This window comes from Antennarius striatus, chromosome 18, assembly GCF_040054535.1.
Source record: "Antennarius striatus isolate MH-2024 chromosome 18, ASM4005453v1, whole genome shotgun sequence".
In the NCBI taxonomy this organism is placed as follows: domain Eukaryota; kingdom Metazoa; phylum Chordata; class Actinopteri; order Lophiiformes; family Antennariidae; genus Antennarius; species Antennarius striatus.
In genome coordinates, this window is record NC_090793.1 from 2,303,276 (window position 1) to 2,322,891 (window position 19,616).

Below are 19,616 nucleotides of genomic sequence, written 5' to 3' on the forward strand. Positions count from 1 at the left end.
AGACAGGAGTCTAAAATAGGAATCTATATCATGAGTGTAAGCCAGCACTCTAAGCTAGGAGTCTAAGTCACAAGTATAAGCCGGGACTCTAAGCCAGCTGTCTAAGTCAACAGTTTATATCATGGCTATAAGTCAATAGTCTAACTAACAAATACATGTCTCTAGTCTAAGCCAGGAGTCTAAGCCAGGAGTCTAAATCAGGACCCTAAGACAGGAGTCTAAACAGGACTCTATATCATGAGTGTAAGCCAGGACTTTAAGCCAAAAGACTAACTGACAAGTATGTGTCTCAAGCCCAAGCCAGGAGTATAAGACAGAAGTCTAAGTAAAAGGTTTTTTTTTCATGCATGTAATCCATGAGTCTAATGTAGCCACAAGAGGACATAAGCCAGTGTCTTATTGTGCCGGTCCCAAGCCCGGATAAATACATAGGGTTGCATCAGGAAGGGCATCCGGCGTAAAACTTTTGCCAAATCAAAGATGTGAATCAAACCTATGACTTCCATACCGGATCGGTCGAGGCCCGGGTTAACAATGACCGCCATCGGCGCTGTTGACCTACAGGGCGCCGGTGGAAATTGGACTACTGTTGGTCGAAGAAAGAGGGGAGGAAAGTGTGTTCACATGAAGAGAGAGAAGAGGAATGCCAAGAGTATAGGACTGAGAGTAGGGACATTGAATGTTGGAACTATGACAGGAAAAGCTAGAGAGTTGGTTGACATGATGCAGAGGAGGAAGGTAGACATACTGTGTGTCCAGGAGACCAGGTGGAAAGGTAGAAAGGATAGAAGTTTAGGAGCAGGGTTCAACTTGTTCTATCATGGTGTAGATGGGAAGAGAAATGGGGTAGGAGTTATCTTGAAGGAGGAGTTTGTTAGGAATGTCCTGGAGGTAAAAAGAGTATCAGATGGAGTGATGAGTCTGAAGCTAGAAATAGAAGGTGTGATGTTCAATGTTGTTAGTGGGTATGCTCCACAGGTAGGATGTGAGCTGGAGGAGAAGGAGAAATTCTGGTTGGACTTTGATCAAGTAATGCAGAGCATACATGGAAGTGAGAGAGTTGTCATTGGAGCAGACTTCAATGGACATGTTGGTGCAGGAAACAGCTGATGAGGAGGTGATGGGCAGATTTGGTATCCAGGAGAGGAACGCAGAAGGACAGACGGTAGTTGACTTTGCGAAAAGGATGGAAATGGCTATAGTGAATACTTTCTTCCAGAAGAGGCAGGAATATTTGGTGACCTATAAGAGTGGAAGTAGGAGCACACAGGTAGACTACATCTTGTGTAGACGGTGTAACCTGAAGGAGATCAGTAACTGCAAAGTAGTGGTAGGCGAGAGTGTAGCCAAACAGCATAGGATGGTGGTGTGTAGGATGACTCTGGTGGTGAGGAAGATGAAGACGGCACACACAGAGCAGAAGATGAAATGGTGGAAGCTGAAAAAGGAAGAGTGTTGCATGACTTTTAGGAAGGAGTTAAGACAGGCTCTGGGAGGCCAGGAGGTGCTTCCAGATGACTGGAAAACTACAGCTAATGTGATCAGGGAGACAGGTAGGAGAGTACTTGGTGTGTCATCTGGAAGGAAAGTAGATAAGGAGACTTGGTGGTGGAATGAGGAGGTACTGGAGTGTATACAGAGAAAGAGGTTAGCTAAGAGGAAGTGGGACACTGAGACGACTGAGGAGAGTAGACAGGAGTACAGGGAGATGCAGCGTAAGGTGGAGGTAGAGGTAGCAAAGGCCAATCAAGAAGCTTACGATGACTCATATGCTAGGTTGGACAGTAAGGAGGGAGAGACTGATCTATACCGGTTGGCAAGACAGAGAGACAGAGATGGGAAGGACGTGCAGCAGGTTAGGGTGATCAAGGATAGGGACGGAAGTCTATTGACAGGTGCCAGTAGTGTGATGGGAAGATGGAAAGAGTACTTTGAAGAGTTGATGAACGTGGAAAATGAGACAGAACAAAGACTAGAAGAGGTGACTGTTGTGGACCAGGATGTAGCAAAGACTAGTCAGGAGGAAGTGAGGAGGGCACTGAAAAGGATGAAGAGTGGAAAGGCAGCCGGTCCTGATGATATACCTGTAGAGGTTTGGAAGTGTCTAGGAGAGGTGGCAGTAGAGTTTCTGACTGGGTTGTTCAACAGGATCTTAGATAGTGAGAAGATGCCTGAGGAATGGAGGAGAAGTGTGCTGGTGCCCATTTTTAAGAACAAGGGAGATGTGCAGAGTTGTGGCAACTACAGAGGAATAAAGCTGATGAGCCATACAATGAAGTTATGGGAGAGAGTAGTGGAAGCTAGACTAAGGGCAGAAGTGAACATTTGTGAGCAGCAGTATGGTTTCATGCCAAAAAAGAGTACTACAGATGCAGTATTTGCTTTGAGGATGTTGATAGAGAAGTACAGAGAAGGCCAGAGGGAGCTGCATTGTGTTTTTGTAGATCTGGAGAAAGCTGATGACAGGGTGTCCAGAGAGGAACTGTGGTATCGTATGAGGAAGTCTGGAGTGGCAGAGAAGTATGTTAGAGCAGTGCAGGACATGTATGAGGACTGTAAGACAGTGGTGAGGTGTGTGTAGGTGTGACAGAGGAGTTCAAGGAGGAGGTGGGACTGCATCAGGGATCAGCTCTGAGCCCCTTCTTGTTTGCTATGGTGATGGACAGGCTGACAGACGAGGTTAGACAGGAATCTCCATGGACTATGATTGCAGATGACATTGTGATCTGTAGTGAGAGCAGGGAACAGGTGGAGGAGAAGCTAGAGAGGTGGAGGTTTGTCCTGGAAAGGAGAGGAATGAAGGTTAGCCGCAGTAAGACAGAATACATGTGTGTCAGGTGTGATGTGTGATAGAAGATTTTCAGCTAAAATGAAAGGAAAGGTGTACAAAACTGTGGTGAGACCAGAGATGTTGTTTGGTCTAGAGACAGTGTCACTGAGGAAAAGACAGGAGACAGAGCTGGAGGTAGCAGAGATGAAGATGCTGAGGTTCTCTCTGGGAGTGACCATGAAGGATAGGATCCGGAATGAGTACATCAGAGGGACAGCACATGTTAGAGGTTTTGGAAATCAAGTCAGAGAGGCCAGACTGAGATGGTTTGGACATGTCCAGAGGAGAGATAGTGAATATATTGGTAGAAGGATGCTGACTTTTGAACTGCTTGGCAGGAGGCCTAGAGGAAGACCAAAGAGGAGGTTTATGGATGTAGTGAAAGAGGACATGAAGGTAGTTGGTGTAAGACAAGAGGATGCAAAGGACAGGGTTAGATGGAGGCAGTTGATTCGCTGTGGCGACCCCTGAAGGGAAAAGCCGAAAGGAAAAGTAGAAGAATCCATGAGTCTAAGTCACAGGTATATGTCTAAAGCCTAAGCCACGAGTCTAAGTCACAAGTCTAAGACAGCAGTCTCAATCAAAAGTCTTCTCAAATCTAAGGCAGGAGTCAAACACAGGAGTTTTAATTCACAGGTCTAAGTCAGGAGTCTACCAGAAGTGTGTCCAGAGCTAAGGGCTACATTTTCTGTTCAGACAAAACAACACCATTTTTTGGTGGACTTTCAGGTGGCATAGGGGCAACAGTTTATATCATGTGTCTCACGCCAACTGAATCAGGAAAAAAGCATTTGCAGTCAGACAGGACATGTGGTCTCCCGTAAAGACCTGCATGATTTCTGAGCTTTGAAAGCTGAAAGAAGAACGGTGAGTCTTCTTGACGGGTTTTCCTGTCCAACTTCAAACACGGGGGCCTCAGTCAAACTTTCCATGACAGTTGCTGTGCTGTGCAGTCCAGCCTCCTGGTCTGAGAAGAACCAAAGTGTTCTGGAAACATTTTCTTCCTTTAAACCGGAACAAAACAATACGTGACCTGTTGTCTTACAGTTCTTATTCACTAGACATGAGCTCTCTCCTCATAGTACAGCAGCAGATCCGTCAGGCAGTGTTTCCTGGCGGCCTCTCTGGATCTGCGTTACTCAAAAGTTTATCACCCCAACATACCGAGAGACAAACAAGCAGCCAAACCTCCAACTGGCCGGGCCTCAGCTGCAGCAGTCCGTGGCATTGTTAACGTTCAGCACAATGCTTCTCTTATCCGCCTTCTTCCCTTTTTTCTTCTCTGGTCTCAGAAAGCCAAAAACTTTCTAATCTCAAAGTGGTTTGAACCAGTTTGGGGAATGTCTTTAAGGATGAGGGCAGATTCCAGGGATAAGATGAAAAGAGTTTTGTTTTGTAGTGACACACATGGAATTCATCACTGGTGTTCTCTCAGTGTAGACCAGGCTGCCTTCGCCTGTGACCCCCCTCAGGGTTAAGCATTAAAACTTGCTCCAGGATATTAAAATACTTCAGGACAATGTGATATTTAAGACCTATGCCATATGGGCTTGTCAGTGCATTAATGGGGCAATAAATTAGGGTTTTATTTGCTAATAAATCAACACACAAAAAAGGTCACAATCAATGTCAGTCAAGAACAAGTCAATGCTGCAGTTCATCTTCTGCTTCCAGCGGCATTTGGCAGCACATGGTTTTAGTTTGAAGGCCCACGGAATTGTTTGGACTCCCTCCTGGAGCTCTAATCAACCCTTCCCAGCTAGGTTAGCAAACTACCTGTCAAGAAGAGCAGCGATATCTATCAACTTAACATCTGTTCTCAGGAGCTTGCAAACAGAGATCACCCATCATAGTTACATTCATCAGCTGGTTGGAGACAAACCTCCAAATGAGGTGTGACTGCTAGATATGTCAACAGCAATGTCAAAAGAGTCCATTATGCAAGGGGTTACATGTCTATATGTGTCAAGAGGAGTCTGTTAGTGTCTGTCAGTGTCTATCAGTCTATCAGAGTCCATCATAGTCTATCGGAGTCTATCATAGTCTATCGGAGTCTACCATAGTCTATCGGAGTCTATCATAGTCTATTGGAGTCTATCATAGTCTATCGGAGTCTATCATAGTCTATCCGAGTTTATTGGAGTCTATCAAAGTCTATCAGAGTCTATCAGAGCCCATCAGAGTCTTTCGGTGTTTAGCTTCAGAAGTTAAAGGGCAAAACAGATCTGTTTGTAGCTGACCCTCTCCATCAGACACAAGAAGGACAAAATAATAAACATCTGTCCAGTCAGCATCCTCTACCAGCCGCTCTAAACCAGTTTGAGAACCATGACTTCATGAAGAATATCCAGCTGTAGCAGATCCCATGTTTCTTTTCACATCACGTTACACAACTAAAATTCGTGGTAAACGCACAGATTAATTCCAGACCGGACTGAAAGGGTGTCAGTATCATGCTCTGGGACACTTCAACGGCTTCTCTGGTTCCTATTTAACCTAATAGTATGAAGACAAACTCCTTTCCAAGGATCACATGGAGAAACCTCTCCAGCTATGACCGAACCTACTTTCAATGAAACTAAACACTCTGGCTGGAAACAAGAAACAAGTTGGAATGACGGAAGTCCAGCAAAGGCACGGAATAAAAAGGTGCGCAAATAAGAAACGAGGACGGACTAAACTATGAACCAAGATGTTGCCAAGGAATCTGGCAAGGGCCATCCTTTGGTCAACCACATCAATCACATGCAAGCTGAGGATCTCATTCCTCTGCTGAGTCTAATAAAGCCGAACTGTTTGAAGGAATTAAGCATCTCATTGTCCAGCTCCGGCTGACTACAGGGTTCAGTCTGCTAGAGGGACTACGTCACCCTCCAAACGTTCCATCAAACGTTCCTGTTGTTCCAGACGCAACAGCTGTTAGACACGACGAGCAACAGAGCGAACAGAAACCAGGTAGCGTCCGAAGAAGTGGAACGTCCTCCAAGGGGACTATTTATGCTGTGTGTTTGAAAAAAAACAAAGCCGAAAGGAGAAGAAGTTTGAAAAGAAACGGGGGAGTTCCCCGTCCCCCCCCAAACCAATCATTGCTGCTCTCTCAGGAAGTGGCAAGGGGGGGGGAGGAGACAAGAGGCAACAGAGGGCTGAAAGTGTGTGTCTGAGTGGATTAATGATGCAATGTGCCAGAAACATCCCCCCCATGATCCTCTCCCAAAAATCTCCCTCCTCCCCCACCGGACCCGTTCCAGTGATGACATCACCACCCCAAGAAGGAGCAGAGGCTGTCGGTGGTCGTTAGAACTTTTTCCAACAGCGGTTCTGTGACTCGAAGCTGTCGGATCACGACTTCCTGTTGTCACAGTCGGATCCGGTTGAACCTCAGGTTCAGACTTGACTTTGATTAAAATGAGCTGCCAAAATAAAAGCGTTGATGTAAACAAATAAAAGACAGTTGATGCCAGGAAGCTGCTCGCCAGCCTTTCACTGTTGATTCTGCAGGAAAACACAACTTTTGATGACCAGCGTCTGCTTTCTGAAGCCAATTAGGTGATTGGAAGTGTTTTACATCGGGAAATGCCGTACCGTAAAACCAGATCTGACATTGATCGGACCGACAAGGGAGGCTGAGCGAGGAAAAATGCTGATTGGGGGGGGTCTCCTGATTGCTGTAATGGCAAACGGAGCAGCCGGAGCCCATTATACCGAGCATCCGAAGGGTTTTTCTTCCCAAATAGCCTGAGCAAGCACAAACGCCATCTCAACTGGCATCACGAGCAGGAGGAGGAGGAAGAGGAGGAGGAGGAGGAGGTGCTGAGGGTCTGGGTCGAATGTCAGATATACTGACTGTTGAGATCTGAAAGGTGAAGTACTTTTACATGTTAGATAGAACCTGGATTTACAGTAGAACCTCAAGTTACGGGTTTAATCCTTTCCACCACTGAAATCGAAAATCAAACATTTAACCCAAAAAAACGCCTAAAACTCCATAAATTATTTTAAAAACATATTTTTATCAACCAATTGACACGCAGACTTTACCTGTGAATAATTAATTATATGTAAGTTACGTAAACAATGACAAAGAATGAAAAGTAACGGTCTCAATGATGTTGTGTCCACCCACCAACACGTGGTTAAGAACGAGATGTGGTCTCAATGATGTTGTGTCCATCCACCAACACGTGGTAAAGAACGAGATGTGGTCTCAATGATGTTGTGTCCATCCACCAACACGTGGTAAAGAACGTGATGCGGTCTCAATGATGTTGTGTCCATCCACCAACACGTGGTAAAGAACGTGATGCGGTCTCCATGATGTGTCCATCCACCAACACGCGGTAAAGAACGAGATGCTGTATCACCGGTGTTGTATCCATCCACCAACACGCGGTGAAGAACGAGATCCGGTCTCACTGATGTTGTATCCATCTGCCAACACGCGGTAAGAACGAGATGCGGTCTCACTGAAGTTGTATCCACCCGCCAACACGTGGTAAAGAACGAGATGCGGTCTCAATGATGTTGTATCCATCCACCAACACGTGGTGAAGAACGAGATCGGGTCTCAATGATGTATCCATCCACCAACACGTGGTAAAGAACGAGATACGGTTTCACCGATGTTGTATCCATCCGGTGAGACCGGATCCAGTTATTGACATTCATAACTGGATCCAGAAAAGTGAAAAGGCAGCTGATGGGAAACTTTTTATCTTGTGTTGTTTTGTTTGCATCATTCTCATTGACTAATCACAGTTAGAAACGTTAGCCTGAATGCTAACCAGAGGAAGTCCAGTGTTCCATAGAAAAGATGAGGAGGAAGAAGAAAAAGAAGAAGAAAGAGAAGGAGGCCCTCTGGGATGAGGAAGGAGCGGCCGGAGGATGATTTACATTCGACTGAGATAAAAACTCCTGCCGTTTGTTAAAGAGAAAAACAAACTTTTTTCTTCTTCTTCTGCGTCCTTGTTACTGCGCAGAGTGAGTTTTATGACCCCTGCTGAACATCTCGTATAAAAGAAAGGAAGTAAACAACAAAAGGCTTTCGGTCGGGGGAATCCTCCCCCTCGGCTGGATTCTCCTCGCGTCGACTTCCACGTCCGTTTCCTGTCGCCGTTCGTTTCCTTCAGGGGAGCCACCACACCTGACTTTCAGGAGGAAGGAGGAACGAGCCTCCCTCCATCCCCACAGGTCGTAATCTCCCAGGAAGGAGGAGAGAAAATAACATCTCTATGGCAACTGCCAGTCTAAAGGTGCGCCGCTGCGACAGAGGAGACGGCGGCCGCCGGCTGCAGGGCAGCGGCGCAGATATTAACATATGTTTTTACCCTGCAGTGGCAGCAGACCTTCAAAAGTGGGAAACGGTTCCAATGATCGCATCGATGAAGAGCTGCACAGAGGTCTTCGTCAATTCTGATTGGACGATCTGCTCCGATATTGGAAATTAATCAATGATGATCGATGACATTGTTGCCGATGAGAAACTGTCAAGAGTTTCTATTCAATCAAACATGCAGACGAGTTTAAATGATGCATCATGAGGCACAGGATGTCGTCTTGAGTTTGACTCCGCCCCCCAAAGGCTCAGGCGCACAGGGAGCGCCACTGATGAGGGGTAATCCATTACGCATGTAATTGATTACATGAGCCCATTTAAAGGTCGACCTGCTCCCATTTTTAATCGTAAATCTTTGCAAAATGACAGCTGACATCATCATCATCATCATCATCATCATCCTCAAGACGTCACTGCTTTAAATCCTCTCGTTTCATTTTTTAATGTCACTGCTTCAAGATTTTGGTGCCTCACTTTAGAAGCAAACGGTACACCTCCGTCAGATGGGACACAGGTGACTGGGGCACAGGTGACTGGAATATAGGTGACTGGGACACAGGTGATGATGGATCTTACACAGGTGCGATAGAGGGATGCTACACAGGTGCGATAGAGGGATGCTACACAGGTGTGACGATGCTACACAGGTGTGACGATGCTACACAGGTGTGATGGATGCTACACAGGTGTGACGATGCTACACAGGTGTGACGATGTTACAAAGGTGTGACGATGCTACACAGGTGTGACGATGCTACACAGGTGTGACGATGCTACACAGGTGTGATGGATGCTACACAGGTGTGACGATGCTACACAGGTGTGACGATGTTACAAAGGTGTGACGATGCTACACAGGTGTGACGATGCTACACAGGTGTGACGATGCTACACAGGTGTGATGGATGCTACACAGGTGTGACGATGCTACACAGGTGTGACGATGTTACAAAGGTGTGACGATGCTACACAGGTGTGACGATGCTACACAGGTGAGCCCTCTAAACTACTTCCTGTCTGGCTCTGGACGACCCACCTGTGGGTTTATTAAACTGCTGCTGAACGACGACTTTACACCTCGTCTGTAACTTTTCTCACAATGACACAAATCAGAGGAAGAGGAGGAGAGAATCCAGCGCTCTTCATCCCTTCGCCTCCATCCCGCTGGAGCCTCGACTCCCATGACCACCAGAGGAACGCTCCTCACCGTCCCACAAAGTGAAGCTAACAGAAAATCCATCAGTCTGGATCTACCAGCCAATAAAGGAGATCTCCTCTCGAGGGGGGGGGGGCGGTCACTTCCTTCCTCGGTTCAAGGCGATAAATTCATCAGGAAGGACAACAATCCTGACGAATGAGCAGCAGTCAACAAACAACAACAACAACAACAAAACTCAAAATGAAAAGACGGTTTGTGTAGAACGTCAGTGACGCACCAGGAGTGCAGCGTGTTGACATGTGTCATAGCGTGTCGCAGCACACTGACATGTGTCGTAGCGTGTTTTGGCACATTGATACGCCGTGCAGCGTGTTGCAGCGTGTTTTGACACAGTCACACCTGCTGCTGTGTGCTGAGGCATGTTGTGGCGCGCTGTCACGTGTTGCAGCGTGCTGCGGCATGACCTGGCGTATTGCAGCACATTGACACGTGTCATGGCGTGAAGCGCCGTGTCATGTTATGCCATGTCATGGCGTGTAGTGCCATGTAGTGGCGTGTTATGCCGTGTAGCGCCGTGTCATGTTATGCCATGTCGTGGTGTGTTATCCCGTGTCACGCTGTGTAGTGCCGTGTCATGTTATGCCGTGCCGTGGCGTGTTATGACGTGTCGTGGCATGTAGTACCGTGTCACAGCGTGTAGCACCGTGTCATGGCATGTTATGTTGTGTCATGGCGTGTTATACTATGTCGTGTTATGCCATGTCTTGTTATGCTGTGTCGTGGCGTGTTGAAGTGCATTGACACATGTCATGGTGTGAAGCGCTGGGTCATGGCGTGTTATACCTCGTCGTGGCGCGTTATGCTGTGTCATGGCGCGTTATGCCGTGTCGTGGCGCGTTATACCGTGTCGTGGCGTGTTATGCTGTGTCGTGGCGTGTTATGCTGTGTCGTAGCGTGTAGCGCCGTGTCACAGCAGACAGTTTGTCGGATGAATCCACCTGTGCGGCTGCACAAACCTCCTGACAGACGGCGAACAGGGACACACAGCAGTGAGTCATCACGTGCTTCTAGTCATGTGACCCTTTGCCCCGCCTCCTCAAAGGCCTGAGCAGAGAAGGTTCGTTACCGACGGACCAGCAGTGGAGTCAGTGATGGGATGTCAGGAAGCACGAGGGAATCCCTCAAACAACACAAAGCATCAGTGATGACATCACGAGTGAATCCGATGACATCACGAGTGAATCCGATGACATCACCGATCTAAACCCACACACTGACAGGAGGCTCCGCGTGCGCCGCCGGGATGTTTCCCACAATCCCTTCTGGCATAGGAAACGGAATGCCTTTGTCTGCTCCGCCGCCGCCACACCTGACTGCTAATGGGGTAATCTCCAGCCCTGGGGAGGGCGCCGGAGGCAGGGAGAGGGAGGGGGGTGATGCACGGAAATCTAAAAAAATTAGGTCAAAGTCTGCGGGATGCGAGGAAGCCGGCGAGCGTTTCCCAACGTCAGCTCGGCGTGTAAATACAGCGATGGAGCGTCTGACCCCATTCCCACCCCCCAACCACATTCCACCCCCCCGCCCCCACCCCTAGGTGAACTTGTTTGTATTTCCTCCAAATCATCAGCTGTTCTGATCGAGTCCAGGAGCTGAAATACGACCCGGCAATGTGACATATCAATCTGAGAGAGGAAGAGGAGGAGGAGGAAGATGATGGGGGGGTTGGGGGGGGGTTCTAATGAGAAAATCAATACCAAGTTGCATTACAGCATCTTTCAAAATCAGCCGGTCTTATTATGGAAAGAAGTTGGGACATCATGGGAATAATCCATCAAAGATCCTCTCCAGGACAGATGCACACTCTGCAAGGATCATCCGAACCGGAAGGCAGGCGGTGCCGGACGGGTGTGTGTGTGTGTGTGTGTGTGTGTGTGTGTGGGTGTGTGTGTGTGTCTGTGTGTGGGTGTGTGTGTGGGTGGGGTTCCCCAGAAACGTGTCAACAACTTCCACCAGAAAACCTCCACCGGGTCTGTGTCGATGAGTTTTTTTTAGGGGGTTCAATCCGCGAAAAATGAAAAAAAAACATTTTTTTAAATCAAATTTTTTTTAAAAGTAAAAAAAAAAAAAAAAAAAAGTTTGAGACTGAAGAGTTCACATCCGCTCGTGACGGTTCTGGCTCTGACGTCATAAGTCACCTTTAAAAAAAAAAAAAAAAAAAAATCTGCTTCCCGAACCGAACCTGTTCCGATCCAGCTTCAGCGCTGATCGATACCGTGACGTCATCAGAACATTCCTACACTCATAATAAATGAAGTGTGTGTGTGTGTGTTTGTGGGGGGGGGGTCTAACTTTATGACTAACGGTTCTGCTGGAGTCGAACCGGACTTGTTTTTATTTTTTTTAATGTGTGTGTGTGTGTGTGTGTGTGTGTGTGTGACTATTGATCACCACTGATTGGCTACATATCGATAGGTTATAGACACCACCAGAACCCCCGCATCCCCAGCCGGTTTGAACCCAGATGGACTTGAACTTGTGGCGGCTGGAACTCAACACCCCCCCCACCCCCCCCCCCCACCCCCCAGCAGGAGGGACTCGAACCCCCCCACAGACGCCGCGGCGGAGCCTCCGAGCTCAGCTGTTCAATCAAGTACTCACCCTCCGACAACTCCAGCTCCAGCTCGGCCAGTTTGGCCCGAACCTCGGCGGGCAGCGGCCCCGGGTCCCGGTCCGCCATGAGAACCAGACGCGGAAACCTGTTTTCCTCCGCTTTTCCTCCTCTTTTCTGTCTCCGGGCTTCTCCTCCAGCCGCCGCGGAAATCCAAAGTCGTCCGGACTCCGTCTGTGTCGCACTCTGCGCGGCGGCAGCGCTGAAGGTCCGCCAGCAGACACAAGCTAGCGGAAGCACGGACGTTCTGCATCCGGTGGCGGGATTTCAAAGTAAGAGACATCCGCTTCTTCTTTTTATTTTTTATTTTTTGGACATAGCTTTCTACAATAGGTTAAATGGTTTTAATATGCATGGTTACATTTTTGTAAAAGGGGAATTATATTTGAAGAATAATCCATCTTAATATTTTTTTTGCAGATGCTGTCGACCTCCCAGACTCCTAAAGCTGAATCTTTCTTTAGTTTATGTTTAAACTGTTAATGTTTACACTATCACGTTTACACTGTTAACACTGTTCATAGCAACACACATAATGCTGCCACAGTTTCTGTTTCTGACAGATATCTTTATAGTTTTTTTGATTTAATTTTTTTAAAGTTAATATAAAGTAAGTAAATATATATATGTGTATGTGTGTGTATATATATATATATATATATATATATATATGTGTGTGTGTGTGTGTGTGTGTGTGTGTGTGTATATATATATATATGTACACATACACTTTTACACATGCACATACTGCATATGTGTGATTGAACTGTAAAACTATATAAAACTATAGTTTTATCGTTTCACAATTTTTGCAGGTTTTGTTTATATTTATTGGCTCATTGCACATATCTCTTTATATCGTGCAATACATAAACAAGCGGCCTTTCAATTTCCCTTAGGGACAAATAAAGTTTTTTTTAAATTGAATTGTATATCCTCCCAGAACCGTTATCATGCTTTTATTGCGAAAGTAAAAAGATACAGTTTCCTGTTTGGTGCAAATTAATTATTTCTGACTTCATGCACCTTGCAGGTAAAGAATAGCTCAGATTTTGGAAGAGGTTCAATATTTAAAGCAGTAAAGGATGTAAATTAAGTAAATGAATTGATCAATGATTATATCAATAAAAGCATTTAAATCATAATTGAAAGGAAAATGCATTTCTAAATTATCGTCTACTGTAAATCTACAGTATTCAAACTTATTCCATCTAATCAAACTCAATTTAATTTAATTTGTGTGCATTTTTGAGCACAGCACACAGTCGTTCAATAAATATAGATCTGCAAAGCATGAATGTGTTGATTACTAACATTTCTGAGTTATGATCTGTGCTGATGATCCTATAGATATAGAAAAAAACTTGAAAAGAGTTATAAAAAACTTTTAAAATATCTGGTTTGTGTTTTTGTTAATCTAAATCCGTAAAAAATTTATTCCTGCAGCAGGACTCAAAATTCTTTCATATTCGTCTCCTGCTCGTTTGACCTTGTCGGCCACCGTAGTTTTGAGATTTTTAAACATTTTTATGTTTCTCACTTAATAGGAACATATTCACTTTGGGTAATTTTTGAATAACTCAAATACCTTCAAAATGACTTCATATATATTCAACGATTTGTGCATTCACGTCCTGAATTAAGGTTTTTACTATTTGAAATGTTTTCCAATTTTTATTTTTGGAGTATCTCATGTCATAAGAACTAATTAAGTTTAATTTCAAATGCTGTGTATTTTTTTCTTCAACAAACTAGATTTTTGCTTAATATCCACTCAGATTTTAAATCAACCTATACTATGTTTTATTAAATGCTGTTGATTGCACTTTTTTTCTGCCTAAACCGTTTAAGCACAGTGTTGTAAACATAAAAATGTCAACACTTGGTGTGTATTTATACTACAGAGATTCAGTACATCAACATAGTGCATAGAGTACCAACATTTATTCAGCCAGTAATTTTATTTATGTTTACTACAGCTCATTTGTGGCCTTTATTCTGCTCAGTCTTCAAATCTCATCTTAAATCCTGCCTGAACCTGACGTTAACTGCAACGATGGCAGCATTATTCTTAATGAAGGGAAAACAGGAATGACGTTTTATTTCTCTTTTTTAATATTCGTTCAATATTTTTATATCAGCAAACGACTCTAAAGGCTTTTGTTTTTCTTTAGTAGCCAGGCCTAATAAGATAAATAATAAGCCATGACGTTTTACAGCTTTTAGTACCCAAATCATAAGTGTTCTATAAACTGCTGATCATCCAAAGTTGTAGTCGGTGACTCAACAGCGCCACCAAGTGTTTGATTTGTGCTACTGACAGAATGTGTGGTCAATTGAGAGTAAAAATAAATGAGAATGCAGGACTTCCACCAAAGCCAAAACTTTCTCTATATGTATATTTAGTTTACCTAGCCTCTCACTCCACAAAGTTTAGTCATTTTTTAATTATTATTTTTTTGCCACAATAGTTAAATGATTTGGACATTATTTGGGAATTGAAAAAAACAAACAATACATCACATTAAAAACAAATTTGGGAATTGACAAAAACAATATATTTTTCCATTTTGCTTCTTTCATACTAAAGAAACGCTATCAAAAAAGATTAAATCTTTAGCAGCTGTACTACAGTTTGACATACCGGAAGTACTTACTTTTATTTTGAAACCCCGTTTCCGGTAAGCGCTAGTTGGACGGACTTCCTGTAACTTTCGCCACTATTGTTATTCTAATTCGTGGCGCTGCGGACATGAGCGCTGTCCTCCCGCGGATCGAGCTTCTGTCCGCCAGAGTCGTCCGGATTCTGGGCTGCAATCCGGGACCGATGACGCTCCAGGGAACCAACACGTACCTGGTCGGAACCGGAAGGAGGTGACGGTCGGTCCGGTTAGCATTAGCCGCACCATCCAGGCTAAATGAAGCTGCTGTTATTTATTTAATGCACATGGAAACAAACATATGGTTAAAGACGTGACGCACAGGTCTCAGCAAATTCTATTTATTAGTTATTATTTATGAATATTTTGATAAATAAAAAATTATAAATGAAATAAGATTGCAGAACTCCAGAGAATTTTTTTATATTATTATTATAGGGTCCATTTTTCCTAATTTATAACACATAACTTCAACATCTGGTGGAAAAATCAACCAATCAGAAGACTAATAAAAACAGGAAATGATTGCAGATTTTTTAAATTGTTAATGTTTTATTGTGGATTATGAGTGAAATCAGGGTCTTCTAATCTGTAATCTGCTGACGTGTTCTGACATTCCAGGCGTGTTCTGATCGACACGGGAGAACCCTCGAAGCCGGAATACATCCGCAATCTGAAGCAGGTCCTGGGACAGTTCGGCGCCAGCATCCAGGAGATCGTGGTCACGCACTGGCATCTGGACCACACGGGCGGCGTGGAGGACATCTGCAGGGAAATCACTGGTGAGGGGGCGGAGCCTGACGGCGTTTTGTTTGGATTGAACGTCCGACTCGAACCGGTTTTCCTTTCTGTTTCCTCCTGCAGGTTCAGACATCCCGGTCAGCAAACTTCCTCGCTCCAACCGAGCGGCGGAGACGGCCGGGAGCAAAAGCTTCGCCTACCTGAAAGACGGAGACGTCATCAAGACGGAGGGGGCCACGCTCAAGTCGGTCGACGACGACGAGCTAAAACAATCCTGAATAGACCGAAACACGAGTTTGAAGTGTGCTTCTTTTTTTTTCCCAGAGTGCTGTTCACCCCGGGACACACTGACGACCACATGGCGCTGCTGCTGGAGGAGGAGGCTGCGCTCTTCTCCGGGGATTGCATCCTGGGAGAAGGAACGAGCGTGTTCGAGGATCTTTACGACTACATGGGGTCCCTGAAGGTCCTGCTGGACTGCGAGGCCGACCTCATCTACCCCGGTGGGTGTTCCCACCCGCTTTACGTCATCCATCCATGGAGCAAACCGTCTGTTTTTGTTGGTTCTCCATCTTTAAAGGTGTTGTTGTTTCTTGTTCTACATGTCCAGGTCACGGGCCTGTGGTTCAGGACGCCAGGTCAAAGATCAGACACTACATCAGCCACCGACAGGCCAGAGAGCAGCAGATCATGGAGGCCTTTGGGAGTGTGGCGGGGAAACCGTTCTCGTCGATGGAGCTCGTAAAGATCGTCTACAAGGTCCGGAAGAAGCCGCCGGTTTCGTTTCAGGGCTAAAAAAATGGAAGTGGGTTGATGCTTCTGACTGATTCTCATCCTCCAGGACACCCCCGAACACCTGCACCCAGTAGCACATCAGAACCTGATCCATCACTTAAGGAAACTGGAGAAAGAAGGCAAGATCAGCCGGGGTAGGTGCAGACGTTGAGCAGCGGTTAGTCTGCGGGAATCAAAGGTCACGCTCTGACTCTACTGTTTCTGATTCGTTCAGTGGTGAGTTCTGCAGAGAACAACACCTGGAAGAGCAACCTGTGACGTCAGGAGGAGAAACATACCAAGTGATCCCCATCCTGCCACGATCAAGTCCAGAGAATCAGATCCAGTTGGTGTCAGAGTCTCCGAAATCTGAATATCTGCTTTTGGTTTCCGTCTAACCGAGCGCTTGTAGTTCTCCAGTTGGCCACCAGGGGGCGGTATCGGCTAGTGTGTAGTGTTTGGTTAAGATTAAAGTTTAGATGGAATTAAAGTATTAAAATAAATACAATGAATTGAATGTATGTGTGTGAAGGATAATAAATAACAAGCACGTTTATTTCTTTAATTTTATTCACTTTTATAGACCAAAAAATGTGATTTATTTATAATGATTAGATATTAAGGGATGAGATCTCATGCCGGTGTTTTTGAATGTCACGAATGGATTCAAATAAATCATGATTTTACCAAAATTCTGAGTAACTTCTCACATTATGAGACTCCGTTTTTCTTTCTGCATGAATTATCACATTAGAACCACAGGATTTATTTCTAACACTAGAAGTCCATTAGAATAAATATTAAAATAACTTAATAGGTTCGAAGTGATGGTTTTTAATGCAAATTAATGAAATCTTACTAAATTAATAATAAAAGTTCAATCTGGTCATTTCAAGTGTGTGTGTCGGAGGGGGGGGGGCACCGGTACAGATAACAGCCGAGGAGCCTCTGAGCCAGACGGACATGGCCGCACCGGACGCCGCCGGTTCCCGCTGACCGACCCGTTACCGACGGACGAACCCGCACCGCTCAGGTGGGTCCGCCCCTCCCCCTCCCGCCTCAATCCCACCCCAGAAATAATCCGTTAATAATCCCGCAGGTGTCCGTTCGCACCGGGGGATTTGACGGTAGGTTACCGGCACGACCGCGTCCGTCTCCCCGGTGAACCGGCGGGTGTTTGTCCGGTGTCGGTTCACCGGATCGGTCGCGTTCACATCGACACCTGCCGGAACAGCTGATGGATCCCCGGTTCTTTACCGGGACTGGAGGTGAAATTCTCAAAACCCGCCGTCAGCGCATCGCGGATTGGGAAAAAAAAAATCCACATGTTTGTTTATTTGTTTGTTTGTTTGTTTTTTAAACGTGTGTAAACAGGAAGTTTCACCCCGACACCAGTTCCGTGTTTTCACTTTGACAGTTTTATCTGTTTAAACCAGCTGGTTAGCCGGTTTAGCGTTCTTCCGGTTTCAAAGTGGATTTAATCGATCGGAAAATAAATACGGATCGATTATAAGTGTGTTTGTGTTGCTGTGGTAAATATAGAGTTGTGTCCTAATTAAACTTTGACTGATATTGTTCGGACTTCCTTTTTTAAAAAAAAGGAATTAAATGTAAAAGTAAGCTTCCGGTTTAGTGGATTTCAAAATAAAACACTAATTGATTTTACACGTTTGCTACTATTTTTAAATTCACCGATCAAGCGTATTTAATACGTGATAAATATACGTAATCTATTTTTTACTAAATCAATGATCACTTAGAGATTGATTTTCACTGTTAAAGAAAGTGCCGTTTTTTAAGTGCTTTTATTTTGAAGAGCCAATCGGTCAGCATCCGGTTCTCTTCCTGTTTATCCCTGTGAGCTCCCCACACTTCATCCAGCAGCCATTGACAATGACATGGTGTTCCACAGTGTGGAATCTCTACCACTGGTGATCCTCGGTCCTGGGGGGTACCAGGCGAATCTGCCCCCCCCCCCACCTCCCACATTAAAATACATGTGATCCAATCAGATAAACAATAATAAAATGCAGCATGTAAATGTGTTATATCACTTTGTAATAACATGAAAACATGCTATATCAAGCATCTACTAAAACATTTTAAGGTGTTTTATTATATATTCATTATAAATGTATATTTATATAGCATTTATATGTATATTTATCATATTTTTATAGTCTGCTGAATTGAAATGAATTAATTCCTGTTGTGATTGTTACCCCTCCATGACCCCCGGGGGTCCAGGAACCTTTTCTATCCAGCTCTGAGTGTGTGTGCTGATGTCAGAGTGACATCCATGATAACAAATGAATGGCTGAGGGCTGAACCAACTGTAGCAGAAATAGGGGGTGGGGTGGGGGTGGGGTGATTTCCAAAGCCTCCAAAATAATGAGGCAAATGTACTTTACTGTACCTGAAAAACACGCTACATGTATTTCTTCATATTATATATGTTTATAAAAAAAACCAGTTCTCCATTCACCCAGCGTCATACATTCCTTACATGGTAATAACATTATATAATAATAAGTATTATAGCAACATAATGAACGCTTTGTTCAGAACCCATATGCTTCTAAGAAAGACTGTTTGTGTTCGTAACCTGACGGCGTCATGTGGTGGGAGGAGCCTCGGGGCTGTGACATCATCAGCGACCGTATCTCCTCCGCTTCCTGTCGTCTGCAGCGGCCTCAGGAATGCGTTCTGTATTTGCTGCTGTGCTGCTTTCTGTTTGCTGCTGTGCTGGAATGCTTTCCAGGGGGGTTGTGGGGTGGGGTGGGGGCTGGAGGTTTGCCTACGTGACCGGTGCCATCAGACGTCTCTGCTGGCGTTATCTGTTCAGGGCTGGACTCATGAGGGGTTTTTTTTTTTTTGGCTCTTTAAGGCTTTATTTGCTCTTTCCTGGAGCACAAAGTGAACTTTGAAAAGGGTTGCGACACGTCCGGCGTGTCGTCAGGATTTGCGTTTGTTCTTTAAGGGTTGAAGAGACGTTCAGGCTCTTAAAGGGCAGGAGGAAGAGGACGAGGAGGAGGAAGGCTTCACCGTGGCGTTCTGATAGCTAATCATGCCAGTGGCATCATTTGCGATTAGGAAATCTCAAACAAACCCACGTCAGTTATGTTTCCAATAGGGAGGGATGAGTGAGCTCGTCAGTGAAAATCAGGCTTCTAATCCTGGAATTTATCGTCATGACGACTGATCCAGTGATGGAACGGAGGATGGAGAACCAGAAGAAGACGGAGACGATGCAGCAGCTTATGATACAGAAAAAGTTTACGTATTGGAGCAAAGCATCTTGGGATCAAATGAGAACAGAAAAGAAAACACTGATAAACATTCGGAGTATCCGAGAAAGTTTACCAAAGATCAATTGTTACAAAAGTCGGGCAGCCAATCAGTTAAGTAGTGGATCAAAAACATGAACGAATGAACATGAATCGATCAAAAAC

General features: G+C 45.0%; 2 protein-coding genes across 3 annotated transcripts in view; one reads left to right on the forward strand and one right to left on the reverse strand.

Moving 5' to 3' along the window:
* Positions 1-12,111, reverse strand: part of LOC137611838 (disco-interacting protein 2 homolog C) — a 63,343-nt gene extending 51,232 nt beyond the window's left edge. For both annotated transcript variants that reach the window (XM_068339959.1, XM_068339958.1), the window contains exon 1: positions 11,980-12,111. In XM_068339959.1, coding sequence (XP_068196060.1) covers positions 11,980-12,058 — 79 coding nt within the window. In that variant the 5' untranslated portion in view covers positions 12,059-12,111. The remainder of the gene's footprint in view (positions 1-11,979) is intronic.
* Positions 12,112-14,651: 2,540 nt separating this feature from the next.
* Positions 14,652-18,160, forward strand: lactb2 (lactamase, beta 2). The gene is made up of 7 exons (XM_068339926.1): positions 14,652-14,863; positions 15,271-15,431; positions 15,514-15,634; positions 15,715-15,893; positions 16,001-16,149; positions 16,232-16,319; positions 16,400-18,160. The coding sequence occupies exons 1-7, from the start codon at positions 14,742-14,744 to the stop codon at positions 16,441-16,443; spliced, it is 864 nt and encodes a 287-aa protein (XP_068196027.1). The 5' UTR covers positions 14,652-14,741; the 3' UTR covers positions 16,444-18,160.
* Positions 18,161-19,616: the final 1,456 nt, after the last annotated feature.

Excerpts from the sequence above, each read along its gene's own strand:
- lactb2 (XM_068339926.1), top strand. The coding sequence starts at position 14,742 with ATGAGCGCTGTCCTCCCGCGGATCGAGCTTCTGTCCGCCAGAGTCGTC. Across the intron at positions 15,894-16,000 it reads GGCCGACCTCATCTACCCCG|GTCACGGGCCTGTGGTTCAG; the intron begins GTGGGTGTTCCC and ends CTACATGTCCAG. Across the intron at positions 16,150-16,231 it reads TCGTAAAGATCGTCTACAAG|GACACCCCCGAACACCTGCA; the intron begins GTCCGGAAGAAG and ends CTCATCCTCCAG.